The sequence below is a fragment of the Tetranychus urticae genome, chromosome 2 (genome assembly GCF_039701765.1).
Source record: "Tetranychus urticae isolate SD_2017Ah chromosome 2, NJAU_TeUrti_SD_1.0, whole genome shotgun sequence".
NCBI lineage: Eukaryota > Metazoa > Arthropoda > Arachnida > Trombidiformes > Tetranychidae > Tetranychus > Tetranychus urticae.
In genome coordinates, this window is record NC_142959.1 from 27,077,455 (window position 1) to 27,097,039 (window position 19,585).

Genomic DNA, 19,585 nt, shown 5'->3' on the forward strand with positions numbered 1-19,585 from the left:
AAATTGATCTTGATGATAATCATGATAATCAACAGGTCTTCGATACTTTTGATAATCAATCATTGGGTAAACAAAACGATATCGATTTGGATAATAATGATAGAAACGTTGAGTATAACAATTTTGAAAAATGGCCGAGATCAACCAAAACCTGATCAGTTGTAGTAACATAGTCAGAGTTAAAATAAGACTTGATTTAGAATGAAAAAAACCAATTAACACGAATAGCTACTAATTTACGGCATTGAAATATTTAGCATCAATCTAATTAAATACAGTAACTAAATCAACTTAATCAACGGAAAAAGGAAGGAACAGTTAACAATGAATCAACGAAAGTCTAATGTAAGTAACTCTTTCTGCTGAAATGTTGTAAATCTAAAAGATGCCCACAATTAAACGATGATTAGATAGTAAAATTGAAATTGAAGTATTTTAGGAACCAGTAGACAATGACATTTAATGGGAAAATCATAATTGCACCAAGATTAACCTAAAAAGGTTGAGAATTGATATTAAGTAGAAAGGATTTGAGTAATCATGGTTATTGGCAGTAGAGATACAATGTTTTGTTTATAACGAACATAATAACATAATAATAATTGGTAACTCTAATAGGATGATGGGTAAACAATTAAATTGGAGAGTAAAGGGTTTAATTAAGGAAGAGTCAAGCAACATTTGGGATCCATTTTTGTAAATATTTCCAAGGTGAATCTGTGAATTGGCTTTGGTAAATCATTAAAAGTTGCCTCTAAAAAGGTGCGATTCTCTTTTATTTATTTTTTCCTTTTTGGTTTTTTTTATTTTTTTTTCGTTCAATGTAATTCTGATGAAGATTGAGTAAAATAAATTTCAACAACCAATAACACCGACTTCGTCATTAAAAGTGAATAAACTGCTCAGTTCAAAATTAAGGAGTAGCTTCAACTTTAAATGGACTTCCAGGTATGTGATCATCTCCCCATTTAACAATCAATACATAATCGCCTTTGTCTTTTAAATTGTAGGTTACATTGTAAACATTTAATCCTAAATGTTTAATCGTAACATCATCGCAAGGTCCTTTAGGTCCATAGACGGCGGCAAATAAGATGTTACTTCCTATTTAATCAGAAATGCGAATGAAGATGTAATTAATAAAGATACTCAAATCGGAATATTAGATTAAATTGGCTGATTCATTGCTAAATCAACCTTCAATACTAACCAGCTCTCTGACCATCAACAGTAAGACTAGTTGGACGGCCAACCAAGGCTTTTTTAGTTCCGTTTCCTCTAACAGTAACCTTAGCCGCATCCGATTTAAATCTAGGTAAGCCACCAACTCTTCCAAGGGCTTTATCTTGTGTTTCAACAGCAAGGGAAGCTGATTCAGCTTCACTTATTGGGATAACCTTGTCACCTACAAAAGATAAACAATGATGAATGATTTAACTAAAGAAGATTTATTAAAAATCTTAATCTTACCTGTGCATCTAACTCTAAATGGACTGCCCACAATATGATATCCATTGTATTTAACAGTGATATAATACTCTCCGGGACAAAGTGGCGTATATCTGACTTTATAACCTTCTTCACATTCGGTACAATCCATTGAAACCTTTGAAGGTCCATCAACAGAAACAGAAAGTCTTCCATGTCCGGCTGAACAGGTATCAACGATAAATTCAGTTTTAACACCACTTTTAATATCCTTCAGCCCTGGCCCGAAAGCGGTTACCGCTGCTGGATCAGCTGTATCTTTGCCTACTCTCAATCGATATGGACTTTCCTTAATATGGACTCCATTGAAGCGTATGTGAAGTGTATGAACGCCATTTTCTTTGGGTATAAATCGAAGAGCATGTTCATCAGCATCAATCATAGTGATGAAACAATCATCTTCCAAACCAGTGGGTGATATAATTTTAGCATCAAGAACACCACGAGCTCCATTCAAATTGATTATAATTGTAACGGGTGAGCCTACTTTAAGTGAATTTTCATTGGGCAAAGCACGAAGTTCAACTCGTTTAGCCTCGTTAATTTGTGGCATAACCCATACTTTGAATGGACTGTCAGGTATATGTTGATCATTAAACTTTATTCCAACTCTATATTCACCAGGTTCCGTAACTTTATAAGCCACTAAACAAGAGCCATCTTTACGATCTTTAAAATCAATATCAGCCTTGGATGGACCTTCAACTGAAAGCGATAAGCTTCCAGCTCCAGCCTCTCGAGTCCACACATTGAATTCACCTTTAGTAACGAAAAAATAGCAAATAAAATAATCAATAAACTGAATTTAGGTTTGTTTGACTTATAATCTTACAAAGCTCATTAACAACACCACGCTCTAAACCAGGTCCACCAGCGTGAACTCTATGAGCACCATACTCTCTGAGAGGACCAACAGTGAATTGGAAAGGTGAACCAGGAATATGAGCATCTTTGTATTTAACACTAACAGTATGGACACCAACTTCCTTGGGAATAAAGTTAACAGCATACAAGCAATCGTCAAGATCCAAAATTTCGGCATCTTCAGTTTTTCCAGAAGGTGATGTTACCGTTGCATTCATGTCCATAGCAGCAGTTCCTAATCAATCAAACAATAAAAAAGGGTTTAATTTAATTTATGCTCAAAATGGGCAAATATTATTTATCTAAAACTTACCTGGCATTTTGAAGGTTAATTTGCATTCTGATCCAACATCAGTGATGGGTAGTGCATCTCTTTGCTTTTTGATATTTTCTCGTTGAATATTTGATCCTTGACCAGTAACTTTGACAGTAAATGGACTTCCAGGAACATGGTGATCAGCAAATTTCAGATTAATTATGTAATAACCAGGTTCAGTTGGTTTGTAAGCGACATTCAAGGTTCCATCTTCATTATCCTTACAGTTTATCTCAGCTTTAGATGGACCCTCAATTGATAAACTGAGCCCACCAAAACCAGCTTCTTTCGTGTCGATAACAAATTCATTGTCAACATGAGTATGGCCTTCCTTCAATGCGTTTCCAGAGACCATTACTTTAGAAGCGTCACCGATTTCTCGTTCTAAGACATTGATTTTGAATGGTGATCCACTAATGTGTTTACCCATTCTCTTGACATGAATACAATGTTCACCACACTCTCTTGGAGTAAAAGATATTCCCAGATGACCGTTGGGTAGCTTTTTAACAAAACATGGTTCCTCTAAGCCAGAAGGAGCAACAATTGTTGCAGCCAAATTACGGATATCTTTCTCAGAGCATTTCAAGCTAACTTCAGATGAATGGCCAACAGACAGCTGAGCCCGTTTCCTTCCTTCTCCAGTTATTTTGGCCGTAAATGGACTTCCCTTGATATGTCTGCCAGCAAATTTAACAACAATCTTGTATTCACCGGGAAGTATTGGTAAATAAGAAACCGAAACAGTTGAATCTGAATTGTCAACGTATTGAATGTCAGCTTTAGATGGACCCTCAACAGCAACTTGAAGTCCACCATTGCCAGCACCCTTTGTATAAATGGTAAAGTCACTGGGCTCACCAGCAATTCCATGGGTTAAACCAGGTCCAGCAGCCGTTACAGCTCCACTAGACAATCGATCAACAAAAAATTTGAATGGTGAACCAGCAATTGGATCTTCATTGTAAATTATGTGAAGTTCATGGAGGCCCTCTTCTTTAGGATCATATTTAACACTGATTGTTCCATCATGATTGTCAATTATTGTAGGCTTATCAGTGGCACCTGAAGGCATTTTAATAAATGCACGGCGTTTGGGTTCAACTGATGACGGTGGAACCGGTACGTTGTATAATTGAATTTGACGAAACTCTCTAACCTCCGAATATGATGATTCTGATTTTTTAATGACAGTCCGCCGAGTTTTGATCTCTTCAGTTGTCGATGTAGTCTATGAATGAAAATAAGAAACAAATAGCAGAAATTAAAGTAAAAATCCTTCATCTACTCAAATACTGAAACATTTGAAATCAAAATTTTGATAAACTTTGAAATATTTTACTTATTGCTGGTATTGCATTTATGAAATTAATTTCAATTTTATTGCAAATTTTATAAAAAAGCCTGAAAAGCATAAAAAGTCTGAAATATTTGTTAAAAGTGACAAAAATATTTTGTTCATCATTTTGTAAATGTCAGTTGAAATTTATATAACAACTGAGAATCATCATATCATCATGCAATAAATAAGCAATAATCATTCAACGAAAAATATCAAAAATGAAGTGAAAAAGTTCAGAAATGATGAAAGAGAGAAAAAAATTGGAGCAAAGACAGAATTGAAAAGATTGTCTCATGTTAACTAAAAATATCTTGTCTCTTAGACTAAAATTTTTGCGACAAAAAATGAAATAAACCAACAAGATATTCACAGTTAGGTTGTTTGACAGTTTTTATCCTCCTTCTATCTTCACTTTTATGCTTTTTTTGCAGTTAAATACATTTCTTTACTGAGATTATCAGAGCCAAAGCAGGAGAGTATCCCATGCATAACCAGTAACCATGATTTAGATTGAGATTTGAGAAGCAGAGCAAAAAAAGACTCAACGCATCCAACATTAATTTACCTTGGCTTCCCTTTAATAATGCTGGATAACAATCTGCAAATGTGATAGGTAAGCTGTTCTATCAAATCGGTAATTGTCCATATAAATTTAAACAAACACTAATCGAACTCAACTTTTAAATCAAGACGAGAAGCGAAGCGAAGCATCCTAACCAATTAACTAATAAATTAAAACAATTTAGTAACAAGACATAAATAAGCGAAGATACTATCGATTCGGAATGAAATGGGATTTGAAAGATCAAACAATTATATATTGATTGATATGAGTAGACTTTGCAATTAAATTTCAATGTCAACAGCTTTTCAAGGCTTATTCACATTTATAAGTTATTTGCAATTTGAAATATTGATAATGCAAAGATCTAGATCAGCATTTGGGTGAAATAATGTATTTTAAGACATTTAGATCAGCTAATTAAAGTCTAGATCTAAAACATTCAATTTGCATTGTAACTTATTGACCGAGTCACGGTTTGAATTTAAAATACAATTTTGACTAAAGGTTTGAATGCAAAAGTTTAGGACAATCAATAGTCTAATCAAGTGTTATTATTTTTGATCAACTTTCAAAATACGAGACTTTTTAATGGCAAATATCAACAGATTAAAAATTCAATGAAAAAACGAAATGCAAAATCATTTAAACTTAGAATTGCAATTTTAAATAAAATAACTAATTGTTGAGTCTAGTGTAAATTCAGGTTGATCAATTATTGTTGAACATTGCATCGATACATTTGTAAGCAAAGGTATTTTAAACAAGAGTTTAATTGCGATTGTAATCAATTGCATTCGAATTGCATGAAAGTTAAATGAGAGATAAATCAACGAAAAGGAAAATTGGAAATCGTTTGGCGCAAATCTTACTTTAAATTATTAATCAATGGATGGAGTTAATAGCGATGTGATTGAGTGTAATTTCCATTAGAAGGTGATCAATCACACAGAATGAAAGAGAAACGCACAATGATTAACAGTTAATCAAATTAATACTAATCAGAAATTGATTGAAAAAAAGATTTCTATTGATGAGCCAATGATGATGTTCATGAAAATGATAAGGTTAATGGCGATTGAGGGAGTGAAACAAACAAATGAAACAAATAACTTTAAAAAATAAATAAATAAATAGGTAAACGTTGACAGAATTGAAGAGACACAAACAAGACTTGAAATGATTTCTTAAAGTTAATTTGACAAACTTGTAAAGCCACCTACGCAAGCTTAATAAACGATATTACTGAGCCTCAGAATCAGTTCAAAATTCATATTCCCTGGTGATTCCATCACCACCTAACTCTTACTTCTCTCTCTTCTCTCTCCTAATCTAATTTTCTGTAAAAATCCTTAGTTTCAAATCTATTTTCATTATATTGTTTCAACTTTCATTCCTAACAGTTTAATTAAATTAGATTTCAATCATTGGAACAATCCTGATGAAGTTAACCGTGAAATTGATTGTACTTTAACTTCTGTGACAAAACAGCGGTAAAAGGATAAAAATGAAATAATTAGTAAAAGTTTCAATGTTACCTTGATACTGAAGCTTCCATTTGGAATCGGTTGACCACCAAATTTAAGGTCAACCTTGTAATCGCCCTGTTCAATTGCTTTATAATAGACATTATAAGTTCCATCTTTGTTGTCGATAACTCTGTATTCAATTATCTCTTCTTCTTCTTCAATTTCTTCTTCTTCTGTAGTCGTTTGTTTGATTACTTTTTTCACTTGACTTTTGGTTGTTGTGGTCGACTGTTTTTCGGTTCGAGTTTCCTCTTTTACTTTGTTCACTTTACAGGTAACTGCACCTTTACCTGCTTGACGAGCATCAACTTGAAGACATTGTTCTTCACCGGCTGCGACTGTTTCTTTGATTTTCTCTGAAATTCCAAAAATAAAGATGAAAATAATTAGTTATTTTGTAGGAGTATTCAGAATGAAGGTGAAATATTTTCACAATTCACATCATCAACATCATTAAGGTTGACATTTTCATAACCAAAAAGCTTCAAATTACCATCAAAATAATCAAAATCTATCAACAAGGCTGTTAAAATTGAAAGAAAGTTACCAATTTAAACAATGAAATTGATTGTTCAAATTCACTACATTTCTGTCTAACACTTGGTGAAATTTTGTAATACATTTCATAGTAAATCATCTCAGCATTCACAGTGAATTGTGATTAATTAACCATATCATTGAAAAATCGAGCAATACAATCATGAAAATATATTTATATTTAACAGGCAATTTCAATTGACAATGAATATTAATGTTGATTTAGGGAAAAGAGTAATTGAATCAAACACTGATTCATTCGAAGGAAACAAATTTTAGTTAATAAATGATTCCGAAGATGATTAATGAATCGCAAAGGTTAATATAAAACTAATTGCTAATCACAATTTTGTCATAAACTAATTTATGTCAAATTAAATATTAATGGTTTTATCCCTAGCAATAATTAGCTTGCAAATTGGTGTGAATCATGTTTTTTGGGTTAAATCAAACCAGAAGTTTTATCTTTGATTTGCTTTTGTTATTTTACTTTTTATTCATTTCAATTTTTTTTGAAAAATGAAGCTAATTGTGAATTCAATTGAAATTAGATTGGATTTGAACAAAAGATGAAAAAATCCTTTAAACACTAATCATCTGAGGTACACTAGCAACAATTTTATTAATAGAGCAAAGTGCAAAATATGAATGCAAGAAAAAAAAAGAAATGAATTTTGTGTGAGAAAAGTAATCAAATAATGAGCTAACCAAATTAAAAAGCTGGGAATTATAATTTAGTAAATGCAAAAAATTTGCCAAAAAGATATTCACATTCATATGAAGGCTAACTCATCTCGTTGATTTGAAACAATTTCAAGGAACCAAAAAACCGTTATCACCCTTAACTTTAGCTAAGCCTTGGCTCTTGACTCTCATCTTCACTACATCACTATCATCTTCATCGTCTTCCATTCCTTAAATTTTAGTATCAACCGAAAATGGTATTGAAAAGTATATAAGAAGTGACTCCAAAAATACGTCTTCAAAACCAACATCCATCATAATCTAACCAGAAAAATATGTAACACAACCAATATTATTATAAGTATATTTAACAATATTTACAAGGTAAACTAATCGGTTGAAGTAAAGAGGGAAACATTAACAAAAGATGGACTCATGAAGCTCATGGAAAAGTGAAATATGAATTTCAATAATGATAATGATTAGAGTTTGAAGTTGAGACAAAATGTTTGAGGCAAGGAAACAAGTAAAAAAAGAAGCAAAATTTTCTTGATAAATCGCACCTTAAAAATAAAAAATAAATCTGCTTTTTACATGATAACTAACAAGATATCGTAAAGATGAAAGGCAAAGAGAGATTTTATTTTTGGAGAGATTCCCATTGAATGTGGATAATTTTGCACAGAAGTTACCCTGAAAATTGCGACCATCCTTAACTAAAATAAATCACCAATTAGAGTTTCACAGTTTTAAGATTCTCAAGTTTAAAATTTCTTAACATTTTAGCTCATTCCAACAATCTCAACAATTAATGCTGAAAAGATGATGAACAGATGAAATGTGAGCAAAGAGTGAATCGTAAAATGTTCAACTACTGATGATGAATAAGATAAAAATTTCAATTGATAGCATCTAAACAATCTCATGATGTAAAGGCAGACAAAGTGTTACTTTAAATCAAAGATGAACAATCAACATCATTACCTGAGCAAATAGTTGGCCTCAAAGTTGACTTTAAATATTAAATCTTTGGATTCAATCCATATTCAAAAATATTACATTTGTCTTCATCATTTTGGTTATTTTTCAATAATTAAACCTTCAAAACCTTTAACCAAAAAAATCAACCTTTTTCTTGATTATGTCAAGGGTCAAGTATTGAATTGTAGGTGCCTTTAGATTTGAAAACGTCCATTTGTGAAACTTACGGGCAATTTTACATTTATCTGCTTGACCTGTGGCTGTTGTTTTGACTGTGATTGGTGCTCCTGGAACTGGTTTACCTCCAAAGGTAACTCCAATTTTATAATTGCCAACATCGTCTGGAGTATAATTTACTTTGTAGGTTCCGTCTTGATTATCAATTATTGAAGCTTTACATTTGGATCCATCAGGAGCCTGAAATCAAAAGATGTAATGAGATGAAAAGAATTTCAATTATTTAGATTGGAATAAAAAGGAATGAAAATTCAGTGTCATTCAACGAAATCTGTTAGGAAAAATTGAAAGTGTCATTGATGAAAGAAAATGTCACACTCGGTGAGGGAAAAAGAAAAGTTCAGACTCTGAAAAAAATTGCAAACTTTGATTATCTTGTGAAATTAAGTATAAGCCAAAATGTAACTGTAAACTAATTTAGGTGCGAGTTTGTGAATTTGTTTGAAATATTATGCACAAGTTTAAACCAGATTGGCAAGTATCATTGGTTAATGACGATGAGGAGGAGGATGATGATCAAGCTGATGATAATGCTTTTTGATGAGCAGCTATTTATTGTATCATTATTAAAACATGGTTAAATAGATGAACAAGATTGAGATGTTGATAAGCTATTTGTACATTGTATTTGTAAGTTGAGTAGACGAGTTTAGGTTAAACTGCAAAATCTTGTCAAATTGCTGAAATTGGGAATGAATGAGCTAAAATATCATTTCCATTTTTTGATTATCATCTAAAATTAATAGTAATATTCAAGATATGGTTGATGAATTGATTTCACTGGCAATAAATCAGGTTCAATTAACCAAGTTCAATGAATGTTGACAAAATTGAAAATTTTATTCTGATTTTTCTCAGAGTTACTATGCTCAGATCTGCTAGAATTAAATCATTAATGTTCAGGATTACGTCCCTGCAGATATTTACTCATCATAGCAAATTAACTCTGAAAGGTTATTAATTACTGACAATTTGTTTGAAATAAGCCGTGACTAAGACCCGAACCTGTAACGAAGGGAAGAGATTTAACCTGAACCAAGACCACAGCTCTAAGGATATTTTATATCTTGAAAAGGTTAATTTAAGATACACTGTTAAATCGCAATTTGAATTTGTTACTAAAGATAATTTAGCGTTTCTTATTAAATTAAAATATTGTTTTATAATAGTTAATATTTATGTAGATGAATGACAATGTAGAAGATTCATGCTTCTGCATTAAAATCTGTTTTTACCTGTATCTTCACTTCTGGTCGACCGTAACCTGCATTCTTGGCATCAATGGTAAATTCAGCTGGAAAACTTGCTGGAATTGTTTTAGCAATACCGGGTCCAGATAACTTAACATTTTGTGGTTCAGTCATTGGTTTGACTTTCATCTGGAATGGACTGTGGAGCGAATTATAAAAGAAAATCAATGAGCGAAATATTAAACACCGATCATTAATATTAGATTGTATTGAACTAAATTGTCTATCAACTAGAATCTTCAATTTATATTACTTCATCAGTAAATATGAGCTTTGAACTAGCATTGTCTTTCGCATTAATCATTCTCAATCTAATACTCAATTATAGATTAATAAAAGGGGAGTCTGATTAGTTTGTAATTGCTGTTTTAAACTTTAGATTTGGATTTTAACTAAGGGAAGATATTTCGATGATTTGTACCTTCCAGGAATTGGCTGTCCTCCATATTTAACGTTAACATTACATTTACTGCCTTCTGGTGGAGGCAAGTAAGAAACATCATAGATTCCATCACCGCTATCATTAATTTCAGGAGAGTAAGGAACTGGTCCTTTCTCTGATGAAACTTCAACGGTCAATGGCGCTTTACCAGTTTTGGATGCATCAACAGTAAACGGAAGAGGAGGTCCAGCTCGACAATTTGCTGGGTCTAAGCCAGGTCCAAAAGCTGTTACTTTAGAGACATCAACAGGGTGATCAACGGGTACTCTGAATGGACTTCCTGTACACAACAAAGAGGAATAGAAAATTGTTTAACAAAAAAACTATTTAATACAAAAGAAATGACAAACTGTGAAAAGGATACTCTGAATGAATCAAGTGTTGATTATATTGAAATTCAAGCTATTAATAAGTTGATGATTATAAAACCAATTTAATATCAGATAGAGTATTGACAATACTAACCAGGAATTTGTTTGTTGGCAAATTTTATTCCTATGTCATAATCACCAGTCTCAATCGGAACATAATCGACTGTGCAGGTTCCATCGCGGTTATCTCGACAATTCATCTTTGCTTCTGAAGGCCCTTCAATAGATAAACCAAGAGCACCGATACCAGCTCCTTTTGTTTCAACGGTAAATGTATTCTTTTGATTAACAATTCCTTGCTCTAAACCAGGTCCATAAGCTTTAACCTTTCCTGGGTTACATCCTCTAGTAGCATTAACCGCAAATGGACTTCCTTTGACAGGTTGACCATCAACCATGACATCAACTTTGTGTGGGCCTAAATGGTGTAGATAAAAGAATTTAATTTAGTCAAATTTCAAATGATAGATTTTGATTCAGTCAACAAGCTGAATAACAATATATTAAATTTTGATTGACATCGCTATCAAGGAAAGTAATCAATTAACCTTCTTCGAATGGAGTGAAGGCAACTTTATGGGTTCCATCTTTGGCTTTGGTAACGGCTGTGGCTGTTTGAGCCCCAGAAGGATTGGTGATTTTACATGTTACTGTAGCTTCCGACTTTTTAGGCAAAGCTCGAGTATCAACAGTAAACTCCGTCGGTGAGTCCACAAAGACAGCTGTAAGAATAAACAATTTTTCAGTTTTGAATATCTGAACAGATACATGACATATGATTGTGAATGACAAGGAATAACCTGAGAAATAAGACTAATTTTAAGGAACGACAATTCAACCTTAGGAACAAAACGAGACAATTGGTTGTTAGAAACTAGCAATTGAGTTATAAACTAATTCAAACATGTATAACATTAATACAAAACTAAATTGCTGAAGGATATTAAAGAAGCAAAAACAATTAAGCTAAATCATTAGAATGCAAAGATGGTTGATTAGGTTGGTACGAACCATCAGCAAAGGCTCGACCATAAATTGGTAAATCAATTGGAGCCTGAGAATGAACTTTGACTTGATTGTGACCAGGAATGGGTGATGAACGATTAACCACGGATAATTTGTGCTCAGGAAGACAATAAATGTGTTTTGGTTTAACATCATCATAACCACTTCCAGCAAGATAAACTGATAAAAGATATTGGCCCATCTCAATTGGAACAAAATTGACTAAACAACCTTCCGAAGTATTAATTATATGTGGTCTGATTGATTGTCCTGAAGGACTTGTTATACAAATGGTGATATAATCATGAATAAAAGGTATTTCTGACAGGGAATCATCAATAATAACTCGAAATTGATATAAATTGTTCATCACAGCAACTGGCAAATGATAAAATAAAATTATTTTTGACTGTATCGTTGTACATGCAAGAAACAATTTTGTGTAAATCAAATGTGATAAGCTGTTAGCCAATTAATTTTAATTAATAAGAATTGGATGATAAAAAGCTAGCAGAAATTATTTGTTATAAACAAACATCGGCAAACTAATACTTATTATCAAAACTTGAATGTAAATCTCTGAGCAAGAATTACTACTTTTACACTTACTTGGTTCTAATCCTTCAACCTTTACTTTACTCAAATCAGCTGCTGGTGTTACTGGAACAGTTATTGGACATCCAGGAATAGGTTGACCAGAATAAGTCGCATTCACCGTGTAAATGCCAGCTTTAGGTACAGTGTAATCAACTGAATATGTATTGTTTTCATTATCTTGGAGCTGAATAGGAACATCTTTTCCTTTATCATCTTTAAGTGAAACCTTTAGTTGTCCTGGGCCAGCTGCTTCAGCGTCAATGTTGAAAAACGTAGGTACGCCGGGTTTAACACCAGGTTCAACTCCGGGTCCAAATATTTTAACTTTAGCTGCATCCGTTGGTGGAGCAACTTGAACTTTGAATGGACTTCCAGGGACTGCAACTCCTCCATAATTAACTTGAACAACATGCTTATCAGGGTTTTCAGGTTTGTATTCACATTTGACGGTTCCGTCTTTAGCATTAGCAATTTTCATCGGTAACGGTTCGCAAGCTTTATCGATGACAGATACATCAAGAGGGGCTTTACCAGCTTTCCTTGTATCAACTGTGAAATCAGTTGGCTTTCCTTGAACAACAGTAGGTCCAATACCTTTACCAGCAGTTACAACTTTATCTGGAGCAAAATCAGGTCCTGGTTTGGACGTTATTTGAGCAACCCAAGGAGATTGTGGAATATCTTCACCATTGTTGAGAACATGAATAGCATATTCTCCTGGCGCGGTTGGATAATAAATTACCTCTGCTGAGCCATCACCATTGTCCATGCATTGGATTTTAGCTTCGGATGGACCTTCGATAGTAAAACCAAGAGTTCCAGTTTCACCATTTGTGTCTACGGTAAATTTAGCAGGATAACCGACAACACCACCTTTTAATCCTGGACCAAAAGCTCTAATTTTAGACTGTTTAGGAGGTCCCACATTAACTTCAAACGGTGATCTAAATATCTCTTGATTTCCAAAGGAAACAATAACGACATATTTACCCGTCTTAGTGGGTTTATAGTCGCAGTCGAATGTTGTACCATCAACTTTGCGAATATTAACCTTCTCAGGTTTTCCATCAGGTCCGATTACTTTGATATCAAGATTGCCTTCACCAGCACCATCTGTTGTAACTTTGAAATCAGCTACGTCTCCTACTCGGACACCAGTGGGTTGAAGACCTCGACCAGAAGCACGAACTTTTCGTGGATCACAGATTGGAGAGACGCGAACTCCAAATGGACTCTTAGGTACCTGTTTACCAGCAAAGAAAACATTGACGGAATGAACGCCGGTAGCCTGAGCAACATATTCACATCGATAAACGTCATCGCCTATAGGACGAACTCGTAAAGGCACAGTATTTGGTTTTCCACTTGGGTCGAGGATAACAACCTCTAGTTGACCTTTACCAGCACCTAGAAAGAAAAACAATATGATTTTTAAATAAATTTCTCGCAAAAATTCCGATTAAATATAATTTACCTTTAGTGAAAACATCGAAGTAAGTTGGTTTTCCAACTTGAACACCGGTGGGTTGAAGACCAGGTCCAGATGCAGTTACTTTAGAAGCATCACCAGCCACACCTTCAACATTCACGGAGAAAGGACTTTTTGGTACTTCAACACCATTAAACTTAACAATAACCTAAAACAATGGATAATATTAATAAATCAATATTCACTTGCGGAATAACAATGTAAAAAGTAAACATATTTTTCTCATAATCAATCATTTCTTTGCAATAAGAGTGATAACCGGTGGAATGTTTAAATCATCAAGAATATGAGTTAAAAATGTGAATTATGGCTGATTGAAATTCCATAGTCACTTTAACACAATTTATCATTCATAAGTACATTAATTATTATGATAAATTGATATAATAAAACTTATTAATAGATCGTAGGTTTAAAACAGTTATGCTTTCAATATTTGAACTAGTAGCTCAGTTTAAAAGATAAAAGATGGCGTTATAAGATTGATAACTTGAAGGATCGAGGTTTTTAAATCTAAATCCAAATCAAGTTGATTTTCTAATTTAATTGTCTTCAAATTACTCAGTGACCGTAAGAGAAATGCTATTCTATGTACTTTGCATTAATTTTAGATATAAAGATATTTATATGACCTAACCAAAAAATCTTACTCTTCGTACCTAACTTTGATTTGATATTTGGATAATAATTTTTCTTGGGACCAACTTACCTTGTGTTGTCCTTCGACTTTTGGTGTATATGAACAAGTGTAAGTCTTGCTGGGGTCATCATTGAATTTGGCTGCAACAGGTTCCATTTTACCTGTTGGATCAGCTATGAAAACTTCAACTTTTCCTTTTCCAGCGGAAAAGGTTTCAACGGTGAAGTTGGTTTGAGCTCCTTTGACAACACCATCAGGCTGTATTCCAGGTCCATAACATCGAACGCGATTCGGATTATTTCTTGGTCGAAGTGGTGCTCCTTCCTTTAGTTTGGCATTTGGATATTGTGATAAATAGGTCATCATGGAGAGATCATCAACCTTTGGATCAACCACATCATCTGGTTTAATCAATTGAGGAACATTAAGCCAGTCGTCAGCCAGCTTCATAGCTTCCTTTGTATTTTTAAGAGCATCTTCTGGTTTCCAGTCAGGCCAGTCAGGGCATAAACCTGGTGCAACGGCATCAACTAATGCACCTAAAGCTTTACCACTATTCCAATCGGTTGTGAAATTATTAACTGGTACTTCTGGTATTTTATTTTTGATCCATCCAAGAAGACGTTGCTTAGGTGTTGGTTCACCTCTTCCTCGGTACATTGAATCATCTTCACCCTCCCACATGGGCATTGAAATTGAATAGTGAAGAATTAAAGTCCATATTAATCCAAGAATCAATTTGAGATGACCATCGACAACATCAGTACTGTCTGTTTAATTGAGAATCAAAACAGTGGTTAACAGAGTTTTAGTCAAATAAGTTTCCAAGTGATGTGATTCAGCATTAAACTATTTTCAGTTTTCACAGCATGAGATTACTCAATTTGATTGAGCTTGAAGGCTGAATTTGTAATACAAGCTGAAATACGCTAAACTTGACAAGATAATCATGAACTTGTTACAAATATAACTGAATCGAGTCCCAACCAGCTAAATTTCATTGTAAAATTCAAACAGATTCAAGAAATTACATGAATGTGTTGTCTGCTAAGCAAAAATACAATCTTGTTTACATCTAGACTAACTATTCAACGACAGACTTGATAAGAGACATCAAAGTGACAGAGTTGTCATTTCACTTGAATTAAAAGGACTGAATTTGCATGATTATTACTATAAACCACACAGAGTCTATTTGAATTTAGACGTAATCGATTTAGTCAGATCAATTTGATTCTCAGATTAACCAAATCTAACCACCTCCGCAGTTTTAAAGCAAATCATTTGAAAGTTAAATCATCTTCTTTGCTACTTGAGACTTGATCAGTTTAAGGATTTGATTATTGTTGGAATAGAACACTAATTAATCTCAAACGATTCTTCAGAATTGAAATTTATTGCTTGAAACTGAAAATCAAAAGGTTTGCTCTGAAATATTTTCAAGGCTAACTAATCTAAATTTAGTAACCATCAACAAAAACTAAATTGATTTTAACTCTTTTTTACAGCCAACTGATTATTTGGGTTATACTGAAATATCAATGAAGACAGATCTGACAACAATTTAAGAGAATCATAAATTTTGCTCGCATAATCAACGATAGGATGAACCATCACATTGGCTGTCGATTTTCAGACAAAAATCGCTTAACCTGGTGCAATGAACAAACTGGATTAACTTGAAATAATTTTTACTTCCAAAACACAATCGACACCAAGATCAATAGCTGATTGTATAATCTCATAACTTGACATGTGAAAGCTGAAGCTAGTTAAGATTTATTATTAGCTGAAAAAATGTAAACTCACCAATGTTGACAATTTTGATTCCTTCTTGTTGAGTTAAAAAATTAAGAGCAATATTAACATTTTCTAGTTTCTGGGCTCGAAGTTTGGGCTTTTTATTGTGTCGAGGTAACCTTTTACCAGATAATACTTCAACTAGAGCAACCAAACGAGTTCCATCTTCGAAATCAGTTTCCAGGTTTTCAATGTGAGAGTTAACAGTTTTCAGATGTTCGTTGGCCCATCTTAATATCATAACAAACAGGGAAGAGGAAGAAAAACAAATTAAAAATCGGATTTACATTTATGGATCAACAAGATAAACAAACTCTCAAGGAATCCATTTAAGGAGATACAGAGATCAATGTTAAACATTTAATCAAGTTAATTGCCTACCTTGTAAAGGTATTTTTCTGGATTCGCTTCCAAACAGCATCCTCAGCAAGTTCCCTCTCCATAATGTCCTCTTCATCCGGATTTCCTCTTCTATCGTCAGTTACACCCATTTTGATGTCTCCTGCTTTTTCGGTGCTTGGACACGCAACGATTGACCTGCAAAATACAATAGAAATATAAAAATTAATGCAATTAAATGAGATAATCTTGTTTACAGGAGAAAGTTGATTAGCTTTTACTGGATGCAAGTAATGTTTTCATTCCAACTATGAGACTGATTTTCAAAGTAAAATATTTTGCTTAAAGAATTGAGAATTGATTAGCTGATGAAATCACCTTTTTGATTGACTTAACTCATGAAATCATTGAAATGTTTACGATAAAACTGGTGAATTAGTTTTAAGAGATGAAAATGATGAGAAGATAATTAGCTTTTGGAATGGATTGTTAAAAGATTTGAGTAAATTTTTGCTAATATTGTCAATTGTTTGGTAAAATGTAAAGTGAAAGATGTATTGCTGAGGATTGCACATTTGACAAAAGGCAATGTTTAAGTTTAACTTGCTGGTGTGATTATTTAAAGACACCAGCGAGTTGATTTGCATCTTATTTTTTTCTGGTTCCTGACAATCCTATGGTTAACCCAAATAGAGCAACCCAAAAACATATGTTTAAACTCAAACAGTTGATGTTAAATTTAAACAATTGCTGTAAAACTATTGATATTGTCCGATAATGTTGAGCTTCAATCTTGATCAATCTTGATGTATCTCTTGAATCATTAACCGAGTTTAAATATCAGCAATCAGTAGATTAAATGATCAGTGTTATTTCAAGTTGTTTTGCTCATTAGGTTGAACATCTTTCTAGTTAACAGCAATAACTGCTAATAAAACCTTTTAAAGGTGTTTATTTGCTTTATGGCTGTTTATTAGTTAATTATTTGTATCACAATTTCAATGTTGGTTAATGACATGAATTACAGATATGGTTGTAGAAGTTTCCTGTTGAGAAATGAATAGATTTCAGTTCAACAGGGAAATTTAATTTTTCTGTTTGTTTACAAATTGCTTTCTAATTTTGCACACTTGAACATAAATCAAGTGAAATTACTATTGTAAAAGTGGTATTGATTTCACAAAGACGCAATTTAAAGCAAATGTTGGTTACAATTCAAGTCTGCTTTCAATGTAAAGCTGTTTTGGTTTTCTGGTTTTCTGGTTAATAATTTTGATTATAATTCATCTAAATTATTGTCAACATTTTTGACTAAAAATTGACAGTAAATTATAAATGATTTGGTATTATGCTTTGAGACAAAATGTATAAATAGCTGAGAGTTAACTAGGTGTGAAATGTAAACACATGATCAGTTGATTAATGTCTTAATTCAAGCAATCTTATTATAACATTAGTTTGCTAATGTCTAAGATGATTAAACACTAGACTAAACCGGTCAATTTCAGGTAAATCACATTTTAAGTTGAGTGTAAAGAGTTGAACAAAGCTGATCATTTAAAGTAATTACATCAATTGACAATGTTTAACGTATCCATAAATTTGTCACAACAAGGAAGTAAAAACAACCAAAGGATATTCACTGATGATTCAAGCAGAGATTTTCGTTACTAGAGTCGGTTTCATTCAACAGTTAGTCGTGTTGATTAGTTGAAGATAATGGCTTCTTACCTTAGTCTTTATAAATCTAATTGGGTGAACAATTGGATAATCACAAAAAATTAAAGGTAAATTTTAATAACAATGGATAAGACTTAAACTTGTGATTAGGTTTGGTTCAGGGAGTCAAGGGAGGTTTTTGTTAGGGATAAAGAGGTAAAGATGAGAAGAGCGTTTTTATGATGAGATGGAGATGATGAAGAAACAGAAAAATTAAGGGAAATAAAAAATCAAGACAGATAAATAGACAGAGGATGGTGGTGGTGAGGTTGTTGATGTAAAAAGAGAAACAAAGATGATGGTGTAAGAGAGCAGGAAAGATAATGAGAGTGAAAATTGTCAAAAAATGAGTTTGGAGACAGAATCGAAAGCTATTCTGATCTTCCCACTTAACCAAATAGGGATGATGCTAAATCGAGATTCATCTTTGAGTCGCCAAGGAAGCAACAACGTCTTAACATTACACTTAACAAACAACACCGAGATATAGACTAATCCGACAAGAGGCAATCCTTGTAATTGATTATTTAAACTCTCATATCCACATGAAAGGGTTCGTCCAATGATGGTTAATCACATTATTTGTAGCCATACCAATAATGATTTATAACACTAACAATATAATCTTAGACTAGGCAATGGCAACTGTACGGATCTTTTGATTGGTATCATCTTTCAATAGGCAAGTCATGTTGAACCTGTTGTTCAGATTTTTACCCATTTTAACTTCAACTATCTTTGGAAGTTTTAAAATTTATTTAGTCACAAATCAAGGATCAGACTGGAGAAGTAAATTAGAAAATTTCAATCCAATGAAATACACACATTTGTTAGAATCAACAGAATCGTTTTATTCAGGTAAGAGGAAAACAAGTTTATAAAAAGTTAATTCACAAAGAAACTAGGAAAAATTACAAACCTTTGATTGTTAAATACGATTGTTTCACGAGAGAAGCACTTTAAATTTTCTCAGACGAATTATTAAACTGATTAATAGGCTGGTACACAAACACTTGGTTAACATGAAAACATTAATTTTTGCAGTGTTTAACTGTAGTTTGCCAAGTTCGAACTTTATTTACTGCTTCCTGAGCATTACTAAAGTTAATTTCAAAGACTACTAGATGGTGTTAATGTAGTCATATTTTGAAAAAAGCTGCCTGCTTAATAAGCAATGCTTATGGCAAAAGACTTTATTGTGTATTGGTGAAATTTAATTGGTGATAGTTTACTAATTATTTTGCTTTCATTAATTTACTAGAATTAAAATGCTTCGAGAATCTAGTGATTTCACACATTACTTGAAATTTTCATTATTTTATGTGAACTCTATGTATTCTGGAGATGGAGAGATAAAGCTACTGTAAATGGACATGGAACTGAGCTGTAAATT

At 32.9% G+C, this 19,585-nt stretch overlaps 1 protein-coding gene across 5 annotated transcripts; it reads right to left on the bottom strand.

Moving 5' to 3' along the window:
- Positions 1-433: 433 nt before the first annotated feature.
- Positions 434-19,365, bottom strand: cher (filamin A protein cher). Of its 5 annotated transcripts, none has more exons than XM_025160520.2 (18): positions 19,112-19,250; positions 16,516-16,671; positions 16,144-16,364; positions 14,404-15,104; positions 13,680-13,842; positions 12,218-13,612; positions 11,615-11,986; positions 11,152-11,325; positions 10,698-11,021; positions 10,212-10,512; positions 9,776-9,929; positions 8,531-8,720; positions 6,111-6,457; positions 2,666-3,899; positions 2,321-2,587; positions 1,471-2,247; positions 1,211-1,405; positions 434-1,104 (listed from the first exon to the last, which is right to left on the bottom strand). In XM_025160520.2, exons 2-18 carry the CDS (start codon positions 16,623-16,625, stop codon positions 914-916), a joined length of 7,116 nt encoding a protein of 2,371 aa, XP_025016288.1. In that variant the 5' UTR covers positions 16,626-16,671; positions 19,112-19,250; the 3' UTR covers positions 434-913. The 5 variants fall into 5 exon arrangements, with proteins under 5 accessions (XP_025016288.1, XP_089123766.1, XP_089123768.1 ...); XM_089267640.1 differs by lacking the exon at positions 19,112-19,250 and adding an exon at positions 18,205-18,343; XM_089267642.1 differs by lacking the exon at positions 11,615-11,986 and having other exon boundaries at positions 19,112-19,365.
- Positions 19,366-19,585: the final 220 nt, after the last annotated feature.